The following is a 22,143-nucleotide window of genomic DNA, read 5'->3' as shown; positions in this document are numbered from 1 at the left end:
TCCCCAGGGATTTTTCACCTTCCAGCCCCACGGAGGTCTGTCCCCATCCATGGGCTCTTGCTGCTGCTCACAAGACCTTGGTGCTACTGCAGAGGCATCAACCATGAGAGTGGCACAAACACATGACCTGATTGTCCTGTCCTTGAACACCTCCAGGAAGGGAGAATCCACAACCTTTCCAGGAAAATTCATCCTGAGGAACTTCTCCTCAGCTCCACTCTCCCCCTGCTCTGCCTCAGCTCCAAACCATTGCCCTGGGCCTGCCTCACACCCCCTCAGCACAAGTCCCTCTGCAGCCTCCCTGCAGGAGCCCTTCAGCTCTTGGCAGCAGCTCTGAGCTGCCCCTGGAGCCTTCTGCCCTGCAGGCTGCACCCCCCCAGCTCCCTCAGCCTGTGCTCCCAGCAGAGCTGCTCCAGCCCTGCCAGCATCTCTGTGGCCTCCTCTGCCCTCACTCCACAGCTCTGTGGCCTGCTCCTGCTGGCCACAGCAGCACTGGAGGCAGCACTGGAGGTGAGCTCTGAGCAGAGCCAAGGGGCACAATGCCCTCTCCTGCCCTGCTGCCCACACTGCTCTGCCTGCAGCCAGCACACAGCTGCCTGCTGGGCTGCAGGAGGGCACTGCTGGCTCCTAGGCAGCTGCTCAGCACCCAGCACCCCCAAGGCTTTTTCTTCAGGGCTGCTCTCAGACCTCTCTGCACCCAGCCTGGATCTGTGTCTGGCTTTGGCCTGAGTCAGCTGCAGGAGCTTGCTCTGGGACTTGCTGCCTCTCCTTTGGTGATCTTTGTGGCCTCCTCTGGCCTCACTCTAACAGCTCTGTGCCTTTCTTATGATAGGGAAGCAGAACTGAAGGCAGAACTCTAGAGACTGCATGGTGTGGCTGCTCCTGAGGGTCACCCTCTGTGGAAACTGCTGGAGAAGCTGTGTGCCTGTGTGTGTCTGCCTTGATTCTGGGCTGGACCTACACATAGGAGCCACAACAACCATTGCACTGGACCAAGCCAGGAGAAACCAAGGTCTGGTTGTACCAGAATCAGCTCTAGTGGGAAGGAGAAGTCCCCTGGGGCCCAAAGCTGACTGAAGGTTCCAGTTCTGGTGCCCTCAGTGTAAAAGGTCCAGAGGAGGCCATGAAGATGCTCAGAGAGCTGGAGAATCTCTGCTATGGGGACAGGTTGGGATAGTTGGGGCTGTGCAGCTTGCAGAAGAGAAGGCTCAAGGGAGACCTTAGAGCAGCCTTCCAGTAGCTGAAAGGGCTCCAGGAGAGCTGGGGAGGGACTCTTGACAAGGGCTGGGAAGTGATAGGATGGGAGACAATGGATTGGAGCTGGAGTAGGGCAGATTGAGAGTGGAGATGAGGAAAAGATTATTGAGAGTGAGGGTGGGGAGACACTGGCACAGGTTGAGGGTGGTGAGATCCTGGCACAGGATTCCCAGGGAGGTTGTGGATCTTTGATCACATTCTGTGCTTCTGTGCTCCACAGCCTCCCTGGAGGTGTCCAGGACTAGGTTGGATGATGCCTTGAGCAGCCTGTGCTGGTGGGAGGTGTCCCTGCCCATGGCAGGGTGTTGGCACTGGCTGCTCTTTAAGCTCCCTTCCAACCCAACCCATTCTGTGACTGTCTGAACTTGGCTGTTTCGTGTACCAGGAGCAGGGCACCTGCCTTTGGTGAGAGCTGTGTGGGGCTCCAGAAGGAAACCTGCAGCTTTGAGGTGTGTTCTGCACTCCCCAGCCCTGTGCTGAGCTCTGTGCAGTGTGGCTGTGATGCAGATGCCTGCAGCTCTGCCAGCACAAGGATCCCTCAAGGCTGCTGTGGCCCATGTGGAGCTGTCTGCATGCTCAGACCCACCTCTGCCCATGGCAGCAGTGGTGCAGACATACAAGCCATGGCCTGTGAGCCTTCTTCTGCAGGTTACTGATTCACCTGGGACCATGCAGCACTTCTGCCATAGGCACTCAGACCTGCTCAGCAGATGCAGGAGCTCAGGCAGGTGCAGCATGCAGACAATGAAGCACCTGGGAATCTTTTTCTCTCTTGTTGAGTTGCTTCCACAGAATGTGAGGGGCTGGAAGGGACTTCCAAAGCTCAGCCAGTCCAAGCCCCCTGCCAGAGCAGGATCTCCTGTACCAGATCCCACAGGAACACATCCAGGTGGGTTTGGAATATCTCAAGAGAGGGAGACTCCACAGCCCCCCTGGGCAGCCTGTGCCAGGGGTCTGTCACCCTCACAGGGAAAATTCCTCCTGATGTTTCCATGGAGCTTCCTCTGCCTCAGCTTGCACCCAGTGCCCCTTGTGCTGTCCCTGGGCACCACCCAGCAGAGCCTGGCTGCTGCTCCTGGCACTCACCTGCACATATTGATAACCATTGGTGTCCATATTTACAACATTACCTGTTGCCAAGCATTGATTTATGTACTCACAAACACTGCAGCCTGACAAACCTTTATTCACACATCACATATTGATAACCACTGATTCACATACTGATAAACATTACATATTGGTGGGCATGACTGAGGTCACCTCTCAGGCTCCTCTGCTCCAAGCTCCCAGCCCCAGCTCCCTCAGGCTCTCCTAACAGAGATGTTCCACTGCCTATATCACCTTTGTGGCTCTGGGATGGGCTCCCTCCAGCAGTTCCCTGAGGTCTTTCTTGAACTGGGGGGCCCAGATCTGGACCCAGTATTCCAGATGAGGCCTGACCAGGGCAGAGCAAAGGGGCAGGAGAACCTCCCTTGACCTCCTAATCCCAGCCCTTCTAATTCACCCCAGAATGGCATTGCCCCTCCTGGCCCCCAGAGCACATCACTGGCTCATGGTCACCCTCCCATCCACTAGGACCCTTCAGATCCTTTTCCCCTTCACTGCCTTCTAGCAGCTCAGTCCCCAACCTGGACTGATCCCTCTGGTGGTTCTTTCCCAATTGCTTTGGTAACTTCCCAAAAGATGACAATCCCAGCACAGTGTTTACCTTGGACACCCAAAGGAAGGAGGTTTTGCTTTCAAGGTGACCCCCCAGCCACGGGGCCCTTGCTGCTCCCCAGCTCCTCAGCCCACAGGATTCCTGCCAAGCCTGGCAAGTGGCTCCCTGCCTCTGAAGCTGCTGCACCCAGGCCTTGCTGACTCATTCCCAGATTCCCAGATTGCATCACTGCTTACCTGACCTTCACCTGGCACTCCAATGACATGTACCAGCTCCTCCTTGCAGAACTGCTTCCTGCTGGGTAGCTCCCATAAGGAAGAGGAGGGCATTGGGCAGGGCACTAACAGCTGCTACCTCCTGATGGCACTGACTGGGGCCACAGGGAAAGCAGGAACCAGTGAGAATTTCCTCCTAGCATCAGAATCTGACCTCTGACAAGGAACCTGTGTTTCCTGGGGAGTCTGGGGGATTTTCATCGTGGCTTTCTCATGTCTCATGTCTCAGTGCATAGCTGTTTAATAGAGACCATGGTTGGTTGTTGCTGGAAGCCCCTGCAGAAGCCCAGCAGAAGCCCAGCAGAAGCCCCAGCAGAAGCCCAGCAGAAGCCCCTGCAGAAGCCCAGCAGAAGCCCTGCAGAAGTCCCTGCAGAAGCCCCTGCAGAAGCCCAGCAGAAGCCCAGCAGAAGCCCTGCAGAAGCCCCTGCAGAAGCCCAGCAGAAACCCGGCAGAAGCCCTGCAGAAGTCCCTGCAGAAGCCCCTGCAGAAGCCCAGCAGAAGCCCCTGCAGAAGCCCCTGCAGAAGCCCTGCAGAAGCCCCTGCAGAAGCCCCTGCAGAAGCCCTGCAGAAGCCCCTGCAGAAGCCCCTGCAGAAGCCCAGCAGAAGCCCAGCAGAAACCCAGCAGAAGTCCAGCAGAAGCCCAGCAGAAGCCCCTGCAGAAGCACAGCAGAAGCCCTGCAGAAGCCCCTGCAGAAGCCCAGCAGAAGCCCAGCAGAAACCCAGCAGAAGTCCAGCAGAAGCCCAGCAGAAGCCCCTGCAGAAGCACAGCAGAAGCCCTGCAGAAGCACAGCAGAAGCCCCAGCAGAAGCTCATCAGAAGCCCTGCAGAAGCTCAGCAGAAGCCCAGCAGAAACCCAGCAGAAGTCCAGCAGAAGCCCAGCAGAAGCCCCTGCAGAAGCACAGCAGAAGCCCTGCAGAAGCTCAGCAGAAGCCCCAGCAGAAGCTCATCAGAAGCCCTGCAGAAGCTCAGCAGAAGCCCTGCAGAAGCTCAGCAGAAGCCCTGCAGAAGCCCAGCAGGAGCCCTGCAGAAACCCAGCAGAAGGTGGGGCAGAAGAGGAGTGGTGTGAGCTGCAGAAGCTGCAGCTGCCTGTGGAGCCTGATCTGACTGCCAGGGCTTGCACTGAGAGTCTGCACTGAGAGTCAGAGATAATCCCCCCCACTGCAATCTGTGCCCCACAGGCCTATATTAGAATATACATCCCAGAGGGTGCCCTTTCCTTAAGGGGCTTCAGGCACACAGCACATCCCAGCCCCAGTGTGGCATCAGAGCCATGTGGGCCTGCCTGTGAAGGCAGAGCATTCCCTGCCTGGTCCTGCCCGGGGGGGTTGAGCACCCACAGACACCAGTGCAATCTCAGCCTGAAGCAGTGCTCTCCCTTCGATGTAGGGCTGCAGGGCATGGGTCACTACCCTCACCCCGGGACCTGGGTGGCAGCCAGGGAGCAGGCAGATGCCAGGAGAGTTGCAGAAGAGCCTAACTCCCACCACGTCCTAGTGCCACCAGCTGATGGGAACACTGAGCCCCGTTTCTGCCAGCCCAGGCATCAGTTCAGAGGGCTGGGGCAGAGGCACTGGGAGCACTGCTGGCTGCTGTGTGCTGAGGGTACACACAGGAGCATGCCAGGGTGGCCCAAGTGTGGGTTTTGGTGGCAAAGGAGGGGAGACACAAACGTGTATCCAGCAGATCCAGGGAGGTTCTCCTCCCCCTCTACTCTGCCCTGCTGAGACCTCATCTTGAGCACTGCCTTCAGTTTTGGGCTCCCCACTTGCAGAGGGAGAGGGATCTGCTGGAGAGAGTCCAGGGGAGGGCTATGAGGATGATGAAGAGACTGGAGCACTGCCTGGTGAGGAGAGGCTGAGAGCCCTGGGGCTGCTTAGTCTGGAGAGGAGAAGACTGAGAGGGGATTGGATCAATGTTTATCAATATCTGGGGGCTAGGGGTCAGGAGTGGGGGGACAGGTTCTGCTCACTGCTGCCTGGGATAGGACAAGCAGCAGTGGATGGAAGCTGCAGCACAGGAGGTTGCAGCTCAGCACAAGGGCAACTTCTTGCCTGTGAGGGTCCCAGAGCCCTGGCACAGGCTGCCCAGAGAGGCCATGGAGTCTCCTTCCCTGGAGCCTTTCAAGGCCTGTCTGGATGTGCTCCTGTGTGCCCTGATTGTATGGTCCTGCACTGGCAGGGGGTTGGACTGGATGCTCTCTTTGGGTCCCTTCCAACCCCTGACATCTGTGAGCCTGTGAACCTGTGACATGGAGCCATGGCTTGACCCAGGCTCTTCTAGACCGAGACAAGTGATGGACAAGATGGCACTCAGGGAGAGGCCATGGCAGCTGTCAGGCAGTTGAGTTCCAACCCACCAGGTCCTGGCAGGAGACGGAGGAACTTGTGGATGGGTGCATAGCAGAGTCCACATCAGCCCTCTCCCCTCAGTTCAGGTGTGGAACAGCTGCACCATCCCTTCTCTTGCTGCAGCTCTTGTTTTGGTTTCCAACCTTCCTTTGCTTGCCTAAAGCAGCTGCTTTTCAGTTCTGCCTTCTGTGCCAAGAGCCAGCAGCAGTGCCTGGTGCCCTGCTGCATGGGATGGACACATGCTCGTCCTCTCCTTGCCACCTCTACATGGCTGTATGGCCCAGCTTTCCAGAGCAGTGGAAAGGAGAAAGGCTCACGTCCAACACTGCAGCAATTCCTTATGTAATGATGCCTGTGGATGTCCCACATGAAGGACACTGTCCCATGGCAGTCCTTGAACCACTCAGTGTTTACATGCAGGACCTGGCAAGGGCTGCCCCGGGCTCTGCAGAGCCAGCTCCTCCCCCTGCTTGTGCTGTGAAGAGCTCTACTCCTCTAGCTCTGTCCTGGACAGAGTAAAAGCCCCTTACCTGCAGTGGGGAGAGCTGTGTCCCCCCTCCACTGGTGCCTCTCCCGTGGGGACACAAGCAGGGTGCAGCTGGCAGCACACACTGTGCAGACACTGACGTGCCTGCGGGAGCCAGTGCTGCCTGCTGTCTGGGGCGAAGGGCAAGGCTGGGCATGGAGGCAGCTGGGGATGCGTGGCACAGATGAGACCCCAGGTCCAGCAGTCACCTACACATCCAGCCTCTGCCTGCAGGATCTCTGCACAGAAGGTCACCTCAGTGTTCATGCTGGACTTAGGGTACAAAGGGAGAAGAAACTATGCTGGCCTCAACCACAAGTTCAGAGGCGATGAGGTTCAGCTTCTCCTCCCCTCCTCCAGCCCAGGGAAGCAGAGCTCCAGCCTTGGCCAGCTCAGCAGCCTCCATTGACCCAGTATGGGATGTCTGCCTCGCACTGGGGAGACCCAAATGGGATGTGGAGTGCAGGGCAGGAGAATCACTTCTCCAGGCCATCTTTGCACTCCTGTCAGCCCAGTCCAGAACTCACTGACCCCCTTTGCTGCACGGGACTATGGCTGCTGGCATCTGAGCCAGAGCCCAGCGTTCCCCCACTGCAGGCCCAGTGGTGCCCGAGCACTGCAGCAGCTTAGGCAGAGCAAGCCCTTGGTGTCTCAGCCCTGCACTGTCCTTGACAGCAACCTTCAGCCACGTCAGTGGAGCTGGTGGCAGGGCTGCGTGGCGCTGCCTATCAGGGCAGGCAGCCCAGGGCTCAGCCCCACGCTGCAGCTACACCCCAGCAGCACCCGGGCAGTGGGGCAGTAGCCATCTGGCTGGCAGAGTGCTGCACAGCATGGGGCCAGCCACGTCCCCCGTGCTGGCTGCTTGTGAGAGTGAGGAGCAGAGCCACAGCCCTCCCTGCTTATCTCCCAGACAAACCCAAACTGGCTCCCGACTCCCTGATGCACTCAGACACTTGCCAGCCAAGGCTGCACGGCGCTGCTGGCACGAGGCTCTCCCCATGGGGCTGTAAGCACAGCCATGGGGCAGCCCCAGCTGCCCTGGGAGTGACAAGGGCACGGGTGGGCATGAGGCAGCCCAGCGGCCCACTGGGAGTGCAGGGGACAGGCCAGCAGTGCAGTGTGGCAGGGTCTGCAGCAGGAGGATGCCAGTGGGAAGGTGGAAAGCTGGCACCCCTCGGGGCTGCAGCATCTCCTAGCAGAGCTCTTCCTCGGAGAAAACAGCCTCCGGGACAGGAATGTCCTTCCACGGAGCAGGGGCCACTCGAGCCAGGTGATGCAGCAGCTGAGAGACCTTTAGGAGCCCTCGGGCAGTATCGTGAGTGGCACCTGGCAGCCCTGTAGCAGCTGCAGAGTGGACTCTGCACTGTGCACGGTGTTGGCCTCCAGCCAGGCTATCAGGGAAATCCTGATAAAGTGAGATAAGGCTCCAGAGCCAAACCCTAGCTGCCAGACCTCAGCTGCCCTCAAGCACCCCTGGGTACACAGGGCTCCACACACCATCGGTCATGACCCCTCGGCATGCAGCATCCCAGAAGGGCACAGCATCGTCCCAAGCAAGTAAATAAACCCGGGGCTGGCCCCGGAAGCAGGACCTGCCCCAGAAAAATCATGGTGCCTCTTTCTGCTTCCTTCCCTTTCCAGACCCTTCCTCGCACCCTGCGGCAGAGAGATGAAGCGGCACTGGTGTGCCGCTTCTGGTCAGGGAAACACCTTTCAGCGCTGAAGGTCAAGCACTGGCACAGGCTTCCCAGGGAGGCTGCGGAGTCTCCATCCTTGGAGGTCCCCAGCGCCTGAGCAGACAGTCCCGAGCCACACGGCAGGCGCAGCAGCGCTAGGGCAGGACGATGCCTCCCTGCCTGGACCGTCCGCAGCCACCTCGGGCACGCACGTGCGGGCGCCCGGTGCCGGTGCCGGTGCCGGTGCGTGACACATGCTCGGGCACGCACAGCACACGGGCACCTGCACGTGCACACACGGCGGGGGGGTGTTCCCGCCGGGTCCCGCACCTCTCCGTCCGCCCGCCCGCCCGGGAGCTCCGCACGGCCCGCGGGCTGCCGCGCAGCGCTGCCTCCGCCAGCGGTGCGCACCCCGGGGCGTGCGGGCGGCGCCGCAAGGCAGAGGGAACATGGGACAAGGAGTGCCCGCGGCGCGGCGTGCCCGGGCGGAGCGCCCACGCCGCGGGGCGCAGGGGGGGCGGCGAAAGGGGCCCGGGCGGTGCTCCCACGCCGCGGGGCGCAGGGGGGCGGTGAAAGGGGCCCGGGCGGAGCGCCCACGCCGCGGGGCGCAGAGGGGCGGCGAAAGGGGCCCGGGCGGAGCGCCCACGCCGCGGGGCGCAGGGGGGCGGCGAAAGGGGCCCGGGCGGAGCGCCCACGCCGCGGGGCGCAGAGGGGCGGTGAAAGGGGCCCGGGCGGAGCGCCCACGCCGCGGGGGCGCAGGGAGGCGGCGAAAGGGGCCCGGGCGGAGCGCCCACGCCGCGGGGCGCAGGGGGGCGGCGAAAGGGGCCCGGGCGGAGCGCCCACGCCGCGGGGCGCAGGGGGGCGGCGAAAGGGGCCCGGGCGGAGCGCCCACGCCGCGGGGCGCAGAGGGGCGGCGAAAGGGGCCCGGGCGGAGCGCCCACGCCGCGGGGCGCAGGGGGGCGGCGAAAGGGGCCCGGGCGGAGCGCCCACGCCGCGGGGCGCAGGGAGGCGGCGAGAGGGGCCCGGGCGGGGGCGGGGCCGGGGGGGCGCGGCCCAATCAGCGCCGGGTGCGCCCCGCGCGCGGGCTTAAAGCGGGCCCGGGGCGGGGGGGGAGGGCAGGATGTGGGCGCGCGCGGTGCTGGCGTGCGCGGCCCTGTGCGCGTGCGCGCGCGCCTGGCCCGGGGGTGCGGTGTGCGCGCGGGGCGCGGCGGGGCCCGGCGGCGCGCGCTACCTGGCCTTCCTCGGCAGCGGCACCGAGCCCGGCCCGGCCGCGCTGGTGGAGAGCGCCTGGGGCCGGCCGCGGCCGCCTCCGCGCCTGCTGGGTGCGCCGCGACCCGCGCCTGGCTCGCGCCTTCCGCGCCGCCTGCGCCCGCCGCCCGCCCGCCGCCCCCGGTGCCGCGCTGCGGCGGGACCTGGCTGCGCTCTGGCGGCACCGCGCCGCCTGCGCCGACCCCGCGCCGACGGGAAAGCGGCGCCGGCGGGGCTGGACGCTGCCCGGCACGCTGTGGTGCGGGCTCGGTGACTCGGCAGGGAACAGCAGCGAGCTGGGTACGGGGGAGGCGGGCGGGAGCGCCCCATCCGTCCTCCTGACAGCGGCCGTTACTCACCGACGCTGCCCGCAGGTCTCTTCCGCGGGCCCGACCGGTGCTGCCGGGAGCACGACCTGTGCTCGGCGCAGATCGCGGCGCTGCAGTTCAGCTACGGCATCCGCAACTACCGCCTGCATACCGTCTCGCACTGCGACTGCGACGCCAGGTGCGCCGGGGGCTGCCCGGGCCGGACGGGGCTGGAAGCGGTTGCGACCCCCGCCCAAGGGAGCTGCCGGGCAGCTCACGGCCCCCGACTGCCCCGCAGGTTCCGGCAGTGCCTGCTGGCCCTCAATGACACCGTCTCCAACTTCATCGGCGTCACCTTCTTCAACCTGCTGGAGGTGCCCTGCTTTGTGCTGGAGGAGAGCGAAGAGTGCGTCCAGTGGCACTGGTGGGGAGGGTGAGTGTCCCCGGGGGTTGCCCGTGCCTGCTGCTGCTGCAGCCCCGAGCATGCCCTGCCTGGTGCCCCACCTGCTGGAAGGGGGCACGGCACGGCCGCGGCAGGGCCTCATGGCACACGGTGTCAACAGGTGTGCGCGGTACGGAGTAGTGCCCCTGGCCAGGATGGTGCAGCAGAGTCAGTACCAGTACAGCCTGCCTGCGGAGGAGACCGGCAGCCCTGCCGTGCGGCCCGCGGCCGAGGGAAGGAAGGGCTCTAGGGCAGGGCGCAAGCGGCTCCGACAAGGACTGGAACAAAGCCCGAGGCTCCGACAGGCGCAGAGACCTGTGACAGCACAGCACTTGCAGGGCCCACAGCCCCTGTCCCCTGCAGCCACAGGGGACAAGGCTGAGCCCACGACCAGGCACCCGGCAGCAGGTGTGGGGTTGGAGCCCGGCCCCCCAACAGCGGTGACTGTGTTGGAGCAGGACCTCGCTGGAGGAAGGCAAGCGTTAATAGGAGCGCAGCCGCGGACTGCGGGCTCGGCACAGCCTCCCTGCGCCGCCCGCTCCCGCCACGACAGCCCCGCATCCAGCTTGGCCACGCAGCAGTGCAGAGCCACCTCGGTGCCTGCCCTGGAGGGGCGCCGGCAGCGGGGTGAGTCGGTGCTGGGGGCAGCCTTGGTGCTGCAGCTGGGGTCTCCAGCCACCTCAGCCCGTTCGGGTGCTGCAGCTGGGGTCTCCGGATGCCTCAGCCCATTCGGGTGCTGCAGCTAGGGTCTCTGGATGCCTCAGCCCGTTGGGGTGCTGTGCTGGGGTCTCTGGATGCCTCAGCCCGTTGGGGTGCTGTGCTGGGGTCTCTGGATGCCTCAGCCCGTTGAGGTGCTGCAGCTGGGGTCTCTGGATGCCTCAGCCCGTTGGGGTGCTGTGCTGGGGGGTTCCTCACCCCCCTGCTGTCCTCAGGGGCGGGCAGAGCGTGCAGGTGTTACAAGCGCCTGGAGAGGTGCGAGCACCAGGTCGCAGCCCAGGGGGTGAAGTACCAGCTGCACAACGTGGGCACCCGCACCGCCTTCCACTGCAACTGCACTCGCAGGTGTGTGGCCAGTAGCAGCAGGCAGGGCTTTGTGTCCCGCGTTGTCCCTAGTTTGGGGCCAGGCGGGACAGAGGGATGCCCACCTTGGCCAGCAGCTGCTGATGGCTGCCGTCCCGCGCCTGCAGGCTGGCACGGTTCCTGCGCAGGGCGAGGGAGCTCAGCGCCGCCGAGGTGGCTGTGCTGGCTGACCGCATCGCCATGGACTGCTTTGTTCTGGAGCCACCCACCGACTGCAGCCCGGGCGAAGGGGCACAGCACAAGTAAGTGGAGAGGGTCAAGGGAGCACAGTTTGCATGCCATGGGTGGGCAGGAGGGCTGGGTGCTGTCCTGCGGGCTTGGCATGAAGCTGGCATTGCAAATGCATCTCCTGTTCTGCTCTGCTGTGAGCAGGGCCGGGTAGAAGGCAGTGCATGTCAGTGCTGCAGCTTTACTGATGCTCAGCTTTGCTTCTCTGGCAGCTGTACGGCAGCAGCCCGGGCGGTCCTTGTACCTGCACAGCACCTCAGAAAGGCCCTAAGGCACTGGGCTCCCCTGCATGGCACCTCCAAGGCCAGGCATCCCGACTGGAAGACACAGTACAGTGGAGGCACCCTCTATGAGCAATGCTTGCAGCTGGCCTTGGAGCAGAAGCCGGGTACTTGGCACCATGCGGTGCCTCGATGATGCCCAAGCAGCACTGCCTCCGGTGGGGAGGAAGATGTGCTGTGCTGCAGCCACGGAGTGGGGCTGCTCCACTTCTGGCCCTTGGGTGGCACTAAGCATGGCTGCTGGCATGACTGCATGGAGCTGGGGGCCCATAGCTGGAGTGAGAAGGCTCTTAACAAGCTATGGCTGTCATCCACGGGCACCACGGGAAGGAAAAGCCACCAAGGTGTTCCCTGATGAGGCAGGCAGGAGAGCAGGACCCCCCCTCCCCTTCCCTGGACTGCGTTCCTTCAGCTGGGGGGCATGAGCAGGGTGGTGTGGCTGACCCTCCCCCAGGCAGGGCAGGAGGCAGTGCAGAGGGCTGGGGTCTGCTGGGGGAGGTGGAGCAGCTAAGGCAGGCCTGGGGCTGTGCCCTGGGGAGGAGTCAGCCCCTGTGTGTGGCAGAAGATTAAAATAAAGGGTGGTCTGAGCATGGTCTATGGCGCCAGGGCTGAGCCTCCTGCCCCTCTTCGTTCACACTGTGGCCCCCAGCAGTGAGCACAGCGCAGCCGGGCGGGGCGGGACAGTTTATTTCGTTGCTTGCACTACATCCAAGGCTGAGGCACAGTGGTTAACGGGTGGAAGGAGCAAGCTTTGATCTCGGGTACCCTGGGGTGATCCTCACTCTATGCCCATCACCAATGCCACCGTAGCCCTGCCCTGGCCTCCTGTCCCTCCCCAGGTGCAAGGCCAGCACCCCCAAGGTGACCGAAGGGGTCTTGCACTCTGAATTGCATGAGGGGCTCCCCCCTGCCCTGGACCAGCCTCGCCCTCCCCTGTGCCACCTGCCGGCCCTACCAGCCCCAGGGCAGGAGCTCAGCCGGGGGCAGCCTGGCCCGCACTCAGGGTGAGCAATCGCTGCGGTAAACACGGGGGAGGGAAGGCTCAGCAGGAAAGGGGCAGAGGAAAGCACACAGCAAGCAGACTAGAGGGGAGGCAGGGCCAGCCTGTCAGCGGCCCAGGGCGCAGCTATGGCTGTCCAGCTCCTGGGGGCTGCTGCCCTCCTTCGGGGTGCTGCCCAGGGGGCTGCTGGGGCTCATCCTCTGGCAAGGGTAGCCCTGGTCGGCGCTCTCCCTGCGGCGGCCCAGGGCCTGGTCGATCATCTCCAGGCGCAGCGCGGGCAGCAGCCCCAGGTTCCTGGGGTCGGCCCTGGCCAGGGGCTTGTCGGCGGCGCCGAGCCGGGAGCGGCTCTGCTCCTGCGCAGTCCGGTGGAAGGCGCTGCCCTCCTGGCCGTCCGCCGCCCGGGCCGGCTCCTCCTGCGGCAGGTGGATGGTGGGGATGTCCCCGGCGGGGCCGCGGCGGCTCTGAGGCGAGGGGCTGCGGCTCGTACCCCTGTCCCGGCTCGACGGACGCAGGATCAGGCCCTGGAACTTGGCCAGGCTGGGGCTGCGGCTCCGGTGCCGTTTCATCTTGCCCGGGCTGGGGCTGCGGGACTTGGGGGCCAGCAGGACAAGGGTGCTGTCATCCTCCTCTTCCGAGCTGCTGCCCGAGCTGTCCGTGGGGCTGCTGCCCTCCTCCGACCTGGGCAGCGAGATCTGTGTCCCCGCATCAGCACCGCTGCCTCACGGGGGGCTGTGGGGGCAGCACAGCGGCTGGCCCCTGCCAGCCAAGCAGCCCTGCACCGATTCCCTCCCTGCCCCCCTCCTCCCTCGGCCACGCTGACCTGGAAGGGCTCGGTCATGCCAGCGATGCTGCTGGAGGTGTTGCTGTAGTAGCCGAGGATGTACTCGCCCTTGCCCTTGGGCAGTGCCTCCTCCGAGAACGTCACCTGCAGCCCAGAGACAGCTCATGGGCATCAGGGCTGGGCACAGGAGTGCCCCCTCCCAGCCCCAGCTGGCAGCAGAAGTCCCCAAAGACACAGCACAGTGGGGCTGCCCGAGGCTCAGTACAAACCACCATGGAGTCCTCCTCCTGCCCCGCTGGGGTCACAGGGGGCCGGCTGGGGCACAGGTGGCACAGCAGGGCTGGCCCCGGCTCACCTGGGCACACAGCTGCTTCTCCAGGCAGCGCTCTCCATCATCACTCCTGGCCCAGACATAGGAGACGTAGTCTTTGGGGTGCCGGAAGCCCACCTGTGTGTGCACAGGGACACATCAGCTCTGCTCAGCACCATCGCCCCTGCCTGGCCTCAGCTCTCCTCTCTCTCTGACCCCCTTCTCCCTGCATAGGGAAACAAAGAGCTGCCTTAAAACCACCCAGCAGTGCTCCGACCCCCAGCCCTGAGTGCCAGGCTCTGGACCCTATAAGTCCCATGGAGCAGGAGCAAAAGAGGACTGCTGGATCTGAGCCTCCTGAAGCAGGGCCAAATCCTGCTGCTAACTGCCAGAGCTTCAGAGGGGAAGGGAGAATGCAGAGCACAGGTCACAGAATCAGAATCAACCAGGTTGAAGAGACCTCCAAGATCATCCAGTCCAACCTAGCAGCCAGCCCTGTCTGATCAACTAGACCATGGTCCATGCCCTGTGTCTGTGCCTTCTGGTGGGGGGTGGCTCAGAGAGGCTCCTGTGGTGCCGTGCAGGGCTCCCCCGCTCCCTGCAGCCCCAGCAGCCCCCCCAAGGCCATACCCGGTAGAGTCCTATCCAGTCCCAGGAGCTCCGGTGGAAGCCAGCAGCCATCTTGTACCTGACAACTGCTTGTTCAGGCCTGCTCCATTCATCAGCCACGTAGATCTCAACCGGGGGCTTGTCTGCCTTGGAAGCAAACTGGCAGAGACACATTGACAGCAAGGGGCACGCCAGAGAGAACCACCCCCTAGGGCTGGGTGCTTGCACATCCACCCCCAGCAGCTGAGCTGGCCGAGCAAAGCCGAGCCCTGCACACCCCATGGTGCCCGCAGGAGCACCTCCTGCCTGCTGCTCACCTGCACGGCGAAGAGAGCGGCCACGGGCTTGTGGTCGCTGATGGTGTACTCCATGTGGCTGCAGTAGCAGAGCTGGCTCACCGACAGCACGCTGCGGCTGGGCCGCCGCCCGCCCGCCCCGACGCCGCCCTTGATCTTCCAGAGGATGCGGTCGGTCCAGGCAGGCTTCCTCTTCTTGGCACTGCGGGGCACAGAGGGGCATCTCTTGCCTGGCAGAGGGCAGCGGGCTCCAGCCCAAACTGCCTCCCCCTGGCACTACGGCACACACTGGGAGGGGAAGCAGCCGGTCTCAGCATACAGCTCAGTGCAGCTGCAGGGACAGACCCGTGCTGGCACCAGCATGACAGTGGTGTCCCAGCCTGCCACCCTCGGTCCAGCCCGTGCCCGTCGCGGCATGACAGCTGTGCCCCAGCCTGCCACCCCCAGCCTGGCCAGGGTTGCCCCAACATAACAGCTGTGTGCCAGCCTGGCATCCCCAGTCCAGCCCAAGCCTGCCCCTGCATGGGCTTCTCTCAGCCATCCACACCAGTATTAGCTCCTGCCCTGGCTCTGAGCCCCACCACTCCTGCACCACCCCTCAGGCATGCCACCTGTCCCCATGCCCAGCACACACTTGAGCTCTGCTCTCCTACCTGCTGTCATACTTGTTGGTGCCCACATCAAACTTGAAAGTGGGTGGGAAGTTCAGGGGTCCCTCCTGAAAACCGCTGAGGACAGGCCAGGTGCTCTTGGCAATGTTCAGCTGTGGCAAAGAGAGCAGGTAGAAGGGCACAGCAGCCCCCACTGCAAGCCCCTGGGACTGCTCCACCCCAGCACAGCAGCCCCCACTGCAAGCCCCTGGGACTGCTCCACCCCAGCACAGCAGCCCCCACTGCAAGCCCTGGGACTGCTCCACCCCAGCACAGCAGCCCCCACTGCAAGCCCCTGGGACTGCTCCAGCACAGCACAGCAGCCCCCACTGAAAGCCCCTGGGACTGCTCCACCCCAGCACAGCAGCCCCCACTGCAAGCCCCTGGGACTGCTCCACCCCAGCACAGCAGCCCCCACTGCAAGCCCCTGGGACTGCTCCAGCACAGCAGCCCCCACTGCAAGCCCCTGGGACTGCTCCAGCACAGCACAGCAGCCCCCACTGCAAGCCCCTGGGACTGCTCCAGCACAGCACAGCAGCCCCCACTGCAAGCCCCTGGGACTGCTCCAGCACAGCACAGCAGCCCCCACTGCAAGCCCCCGGGACTGCTCCAGCACAGCACACACATCCCTGCCCCACACAGCTCTTGGGGATCTCTCCATGCCATGCAAGCAGCAAGTCCTCATGCCTCATCCAATGCCCCTAAGCTCTTCCCAGCACGCTAAGGGAAGCAGATAGAATCATGGAATGGTTTAGGTCAGAAGGGATCTAAAGGATCATCCAATTCCAACCCCCTGCCATAGGCAGGGACACCTCCCACTAGAACAGGTAGCTCAAGGCCTCATCCAACCTGGCCTTGAACACATCCAGGGAGGTTGTAGAGCACAGAAGCACTCAATGTGATCAAAGATCACATTGAGTGCTTCTGTGCTTTACAACCTCCCTGGGATTTGTGCTTCTGTGCTCCACAACCTCCCTGGGCAACCTGTGCCAGTGTCTCACCACCTTCACTGTAAAGAACCCTTTCCTAACACCTAGTTTGAACCTCCTCTCTGCCAGTTCAAACCCATTCCTCCTCCTCCTCCTCCTGTCATCACAAGACCTTGTCAGTAGTCCCTCCCCAGCCTTCCTGCAGACCCTTTGACAGACCATGCCGGGGCTGTGCTGCCCCTTGGCCCTTTGTGCCCTGCAAGCAGCAAGGGCACAGCCGCACAGGCAGATCTGGCAAGAGCCACAGTGCAGCCAGGGCCCATCTGAGGCTCAGGCAGACGTGTGCCCACCTGGTCCTTCTCCCAGAGCTGGCTCAGGATGTTGCTGTCGATGGCGTACTTGACGAAGCGGATGTCCAGGCTCTCGATGCGGAAGTTGAGGTCCCCAAACCAGAACACGAGGCTGAGGGTGGGAAGGAGGGCGACAGGCTGGAAGGCGCCAGGCAGCACGGCAGGGAGGAAGCAGCCCTCAGCCTGCAGCAGAGGCGCTCTTGGGAGCACCGATGCAGGTCAGCACTTAGCCAACGGCTTGGGTGGCTGCCAGCGCTGCCAGGGTTCCTCAGGTAGGCTCAAGCACCATTACCCAAGTAGCCCTGACTTCCCTGGGCAGACACTGAGGATGGAAATTTCCACTATGAGTCACCTGCCAGAGTCGAGTTGTACAGTCACGACACTGGGGCGATGCCAGGCCCTCCACCTCGCCGCTCCCAAACCCTCAGCTGCACCAATATGGCAGCAGCTGCCCAGGGAGGTGACAGAAGCCCCATCCCTGGAGACATCCAGGATCAGACTCAATGTGACCCTGGGCAGCCTGACCTAGTTGAAGGTGTCCCTGCTGACTGCAGTGGGGCTGGACAAGATCACCTTGGAGGGCCCCTTTCAACTCGATGCAATCTGTGGAGCTGTAAAGCTGCAGCACCAGGCCTGGATGTGCCCCAGGGGGAACCAAGGGCTCCTCTTAACACCTTGCTGAGTTCCCACTGGGCCCACAGGACAATTCTGCAACTCTGCAAGCAGGACCTCATCTTTGAGCTATGGTGGCATTCAGATGACAGACCCCAGAGCCTATCTGGAAGGGCTGAAGGGTGGGGGCTGGCACTGGCACCCTGGCCAGTGGGGTACTGCCAGCAGCCTCATGGGGTACGCACTCATGGTCCAGGATGCCGTTGGCCACGCGCCCCTCAAACTGCTGCATGTGCAGGATGGTGGCAAAGTCCTCCTTGCGCTGCTCAGCCTTCTCCAGGTGTGCTGGCAGGTGGCAGTTCAGGAAGCAGACCATGTGGCCGAAGACGGAGAGGCGAACGCTCACCCCACCCTTGTTGCCCTGCACCGAGAGGATCCCATGACTCCTTGGGAAGCCAGCCCCTTGCTGGCCTCCCCTCGGGCCACACTCACCCAGTAGCCTCCCAGCCCCGTCCTCGTGCAGTCTGTCTGTATGTCCTGCAGGAAGGGCAGGTGGTAGTACTTGGCAAACACCAGGAGGATCACACCCTGCATCCGCACCGTGCTGACCTGCAGTGGCAGCGGGGGATGAGGTAAGACGATAGCCACAGCAGAGCCCAGGGCTGCAGGGACAACTTCCCCCCACCTCCGTCCTTTGCACATCCCCCATCCTGCAGCTGGCCACCAGCACGTTTAGGTCAGAGATCTGTGCACACCCTCCTCAACAGTGGCAGCTGAACAGTGCAGCAGAGCCAAGGCTCACCTAAGCCAGGTGAACCTGGCCTGGCAGCCACAGGCTTGCTCCCACATTCGCCCCCTCGCCCTGGTGCAGACCCCAGAGCACCACAGGGGAAGCCTAAGGCACAGGGTGGCACGGGCTAGATGGCACGCTGGTGAGATGCCCTCAGATCAGCCCCCACTTGCTACTTGGACAGCTGCAGTATGTCCCTCCAGTAGACTGTCCCACAGCATCTCCTCCTTCACGCTCTGCAGCCCAGCTCACAGAATTAATCAGGCTGGAAAAGACCTTTGAGATCATCAAGGCCAACCTATCACCCAACACCATCCAAACTCGCCTGCCCATGGTCCACCTGCCTTTCAGACAGAGAGGGAACCCCAGCTGCACAGCCTCACTGAGGCCTCCTTACCAGGACAAAGTGGAAGGGGCTCAGCACATCCATGAAGAGCTCACTCCACTGATCCGTGAAGAGGGCATCCTTCAGGCGCTTGTTTATCTTAGAGTTCACCTCCTGCAGCCTGGGAAGCAAGGGACACACTCCTCAGCCACAGCAGGAAGCAGTCTGCGCCCCAGCTGGCAAGAAAGGTGCCAAAGCACAGCGCTGGGGAGTGGGGCCAGGGCATGAAGAGCAGCTCAAGGGAGACCTTGGGTTCAGAGCACAAACCAGCCACATCCTCGCTCCAGCAATGCTGGGCTAGCAGGGCACGAGTGGCCCTGAGCCCATGAGGCCTTAGCCCATTTTAAAGCAGGAGCAGTTCAGCTGCATGGGGCTGGACAGCAGTTCAAAGCCTCTCTCTAGGTCCAAGAAGGGCTTAGGGGACATTTTAGCTGCACTGGGCTCTACAGAGAAGCTAAGCCTCACCAGTACTTCAGCACAGGATGTCCAGATGCATATTGGCCACCAAAGCTGGGAGCAGCAGCAAAGAAAAGGTTAACAGAGCTCCTCATGGCTCAGCAGTTAGTAAAGGGAGGGAAGAACATCCGCAGAGAACGGCAGAATCAGGAAATGTCTTGCCCAAAAATATCAAGTACTCAGGGCACAAAGACACGGGTCAGAAGAAGGACGAAGCCAGGCAGAGACACCCTGGAGGTGGGGAGCAGCAGGACACCCTGCCCTGGCCAGGACACAGTTCCAGCATGTCCCTGGCTGCCAGCTACGCCTCTGCCCCATCCATCCACAGCCCCGTGCAGCTCCAGCCCAGGATGGAGGAGCCCGAGGCAGCTCTGCCCGCCCTCAGCCTGGGCTCAGGATCGCTAGGGGCCCTCCTTCACCTCACACCCACGGGCAGAACCGGTCCTCACAGCCTCTGTAAAGGCAGCACGTCCCCGGGCGCAGCAGGAACCGGCACACACCGCAGCGAAGCCTGAGGGACCAGTCCGCCCCACCGACGGACCCTGCCTCGCCCAGCCACACCGACACCGCCTCCCCGCACGGGCACGGCGCCGGCTCGCCCAGCCGCTAAGTGCTGCCAGAGGCACGGAGCCAATCCAGCTGTGGGCACAGCACATTTGTGCCCTTGAGGCCTACGTACCGTGGGCAAAGGCTGAGAGGAGGAAAACGCTCCCAGAGGACTTCCCGAGGCAAGCTGAATGCCTCTACAGACCTGAGCCCAGCACTGCTAAGGCTCAAGCAGGAGCTTTGCCCACCAAGGCACAGCTTGCTATGGGCTGCCCAGGATCCCAGGGGTTCAGCTCCTCTCAGCACCCCCATTTTACTAGCAGAAGATTCTCCATCACCATAGAGGGTATCTAATAAATGGTTATAACTATCTGAGGGCTGGGGGTCAGGAAAGGGGGGACAGGTTCTGCTCACTGGCTCCCTGGGATAGGACAAGCAGCACTCATCATAGAATCAGCCAGGTTGGAAGAGAGCTCCAAGCTCATCCAGGCCAACCTATCACCCAGCCCTATCCAATCAACCAGACCATGGCACTAAGTGCCTCATCCAGGCTTTCTTTACAATGGATGGAAGCTGCAGCACAGCAGGTTCCAGCTCAACACAGGGGGGAACTTCTTGACTGGAAGGGTCCCAGAGCCCTGGCACAGGCTGCCCAGAGAGGTTGTGGCGTCTCCTTCTGTGGAGACTTTCAAGGCCTGTCTGGATGTGTTCCTGTGTGCCCTGAGCTACACTGGATGGTCCTGCTCTGGCCAAGGAGATTGGACTCAATGATCCTCTGGGTCCCTTCTAACCCCTGACATCCTGTGAGCCTGTCACCATATCTTATGGCTTGCAACACACAGCCCTCCCTGCTCACCTCACTCCAGGGGGGGCTGGGGCTGCAGCTCTTCTCTTGCCTGACCCCCTCACCCAGGGCTATGGGGATCCCCCAAAAAGGGGCATTGCAGGGCAGAGGTGGGGCCCTGCACCTCAGGCTCTTACCCAATGGCAATCATGTCTGCGTCGTTCGTCTCGCCCGTGTTGAGGTGCAGCAGGGATGTCACATCGCTCGGGGGCATGGCTGTGCCCACGTTCCAGGTGACCACTGTGATGCTTAGGAGGACAAAGGAAGAACAAACTAACCCTGGGGCTCAGAAGTGTTCCTTGTCGTCTGCGTCTCCCCCCCTACTCAGCTTCTAACTCCATTAAAGAAGCTCTCTGCCTACAACAGAAGTGGCCACAGCTGAAGCTTAAGCCAGGGCATTTACAGGAGGCCCTTAAGTCCCGTTGGAGGGAAACAGGTTCTTGCCTCTCAACTCCCCCAGGGGCTGCACCTTTCCCTGGCACATGGCAAACCCTGCTGCAAACCAAGCCCTGGTGAAATTCCAAACAAAGAGCCCACATTTCCATCGCTGCCGACTGGCACAGGCAGCCTAGCACAGCAGGCAGCCTGCGAGACAGGACATCGCCAGAAACCCACTTCCCTTCCCCAGGAATCCTTCGGGCTCCTCAGCCCCCAGCCTGCCCCAGAACGCGGCCAGCCCCAAACGCCAGGGCATCGCATGTGACAGCAGCGCTGCAAGCCCCGCAGCAGTGTCCTTCACCGGCGCAAAGACATCAGCAGTCACAACACATTAGTGCCGTTACGCAGCATGCACCAGCGGCCCGCGGGCGCTTTCGGCAGCGCTGGGACAAGCCCCAGACACAGGGGACGCGTTTCAACAGCGAGGGGGGGCAATGCCACGGCATTTGCAGACCCGCTCCTCAGCCTGCGCCGCTGCCATGCCGCCCAACGCAGCATCCCCCATCCCCTCCCGCGAACGCTGCCTGCACAGACAGCAGGCGCTGGGCATCCCCTCCCCCTCCCTCGAAAACTGTCTGTCCACAGCCCCTCACCCCAGATCTCCTCCAGCCGAACACCTCCCGCCCTACTCCCCCCAGCAGGAGCCCAGGGGCATCTCCAGCCCGCGGCAGGTTTCGCTCGCTGCTTCATAGCAAGGGCAGTTTCTGCCCGGCGTGGGTCCCCCTGCGCTCCGCCGGCGGCGACACCTGCTCACCGGAACGAGCCGTCCTCGGGGCCCCTTCCCGAGCCGCCGAGCAGCGCATCGCAGGAGTCGGCGGAGCTTGGCAGGCCGAGGGACTTGCCGAAGAGGGAGAGCTCGTCCGGCTCCGGCTTGGAGAGGGCGGCAGGTTTGGCCAGGCCCACCCGCCCGCCGGCGATGAACTCGCTGGAGATGGCTTTGGGCAGCCCGGCGGCGCGGGGGGACGAGCTCGCCCAGGCCGAGATGTGGTCGCTCGACTCCGCCTTGGGCAGCATCTCCCTCCGCTCGGCGGGCATCGGCTTGCCGGGGGCGTCATGCTCCAGAGGACTGAGCTCGGCGAAGGCGGGTCGGCTCGGTGCCGGGCCAGGCGCTACGGGGGACGGCATGGCGGGGCGAGGCGCGGGGGCGCCCGGGCTGGGCGGCAGCAGCGCCGGCAGCGCGAAGCTGTGATGCCCGCCGGTCCCCTCAGGCTGGACCCGGCCGGGCTCCAGCGGCAGCGGCTGGGCAGCCCTGCCCGGGGCCCGCTCCTCCGACCCGCCGCGGGGCGCGCCCCCGGGCCGCGGGCAGGCATAGAGAAAGGGGTCGCAGGCGGCGTCCGGGCGGGAGCTCCTGCGGACGCCTGAGACGCCGCCGTTCCCGAGGAAAGGCGCCGCCGGGGTCCCGCTCCCGGGCTGTGGCCGGGCCGTGCCACCGGAGCCGAAGGACACCGGCCGCGCGGGAAAGGCGGCGGCCGCGGGACCCCACGGAGGGCCGGGCCGGGACCCCGCCGCGGCGGCCGAGCCCTGGTCCGCGCTGCCGCGCCGGGCCAGCTCCATCGGCGGAGCTCTGAGCGAGCGGCCCCGGGCCCGGCCCGGCCCCCCCGGCCCGGCTCACCTTGCGGCCCTGCCCCTCCCGTGACGTCAGCCCCCGCCCCCCACCTGCGCGGCGCCTTAAAGGCGCAGGAGGCGCGAGCGCGGCCCCGCCCCCCGCGCACAGCTGCCTGCCGCGTGCACAGCTGCCCTGCACTGCTGCCCTTGTGCATGCACACTGCACTGCACTGCACATCTGCCCTTGTGCATGCACACCTGCACTGCACA

The 22,143-nt window shown here is 63.6% G+C and overlaps 3 protein-coding genes across 4 annotated transcripts in view; 1 reads left to right on the top strand and 2 right to left on the bottom strand.

Moving 5' to 3' along the window:
• MAJIN (membrane anchored junction protein) overlaps window positions 1-9,430 on the bottom strand; it is a 32,717-nt gene extending 23,287 nt beyond the window's left edge. Inside the window, exon 1 of one of the 2 annotated variants that reach the window (XM_064168819.1) lies at window positions 9,353-9,430. The gene's annotated coding sequence lies outside the window, so the exon portion shown is untranslated. Of the gene's footprint in view, window positions 1-8,976; window positions 9,050-9,352 lie in introns of those variants that run through there. The other variant, XM_064168820.1, reaches the window with a different exon arrangement.
• Window positions 8,866-11,939, top strand: PLA2G3 (phospholipase A2 group III). Its single transcript, XM_064168817.1, is given in 8 exon segments — window positions 8,866-9,045; window positions 9,047-9,293; window positions 9,368-9,500; window positions 9,600-9,734; window positions 9,865-10,370; window positions 10,676-10,805; window positions 10,931-11,065; window positions 11,264-11,939. Coding segments are annotated over 8 exon segments (1,671 nt in total). The 3' UTR covers window positions 11,469-11,939.
• Window positions 11,940-12,001: 62 nt separating this feature from the next.
• On the bottom strand, window positions 12,002-21,905 carry INPP5J (inositol polyphosphate-5-phosphatase J). Its single transcript, XM_064168813.1, has 12 exons — window positions 21,083-21,905; window positions 20,028-20,138; window positions 18,057-18,165; window positions 17,362-17,478; window positions 17,115-17,290; window positions 16,258-16,369; window positions 14,982-15,091; window positions 14,350-14,530; window positions 14,054-14,191; window positions 13,469-13,561; window positions 13,153-13,257; window positions 12,002-13,024 (listed from the first exon to the last, which is right to left on the bottom strand). The coding sequence occupies exons 1-12, from the start codon at window positions 21,880-21,882 to the stop codon at window positions 12,440-12,442; spliced, it is 2,637 nt and encodes an 878-aa protein (XP_064024883.1). The 5' UTR covers window positions 21,883-21,905; the 3' UTR covers window positions 12,002-12,439.
• Between the last annotated feature and the right edge of the window lie 238 nt (window positions 21,906-22,143).

This window comes from Pogoniulus pusillus, chromosome 30 (assembly GCF_015220805.1).
Source record: "Pogoniulus pusillus isolate bPogPus1 chromosome 30, bPogPus1.pri, whole genome shotgun sequence".
In the NCBI taxonomy this organism is placed as follows: domain Eukaryota; kingdom Metazoa; phylum Chordata; class Aves; order Piciformes; family Lybiidae; genus Pogoniulus; species Pogoniulus pusillus.
Note: the sequence above shows the minus strand (reverse complement) of the source record. Positions and strands in the feature narration are given on the sequence as shown.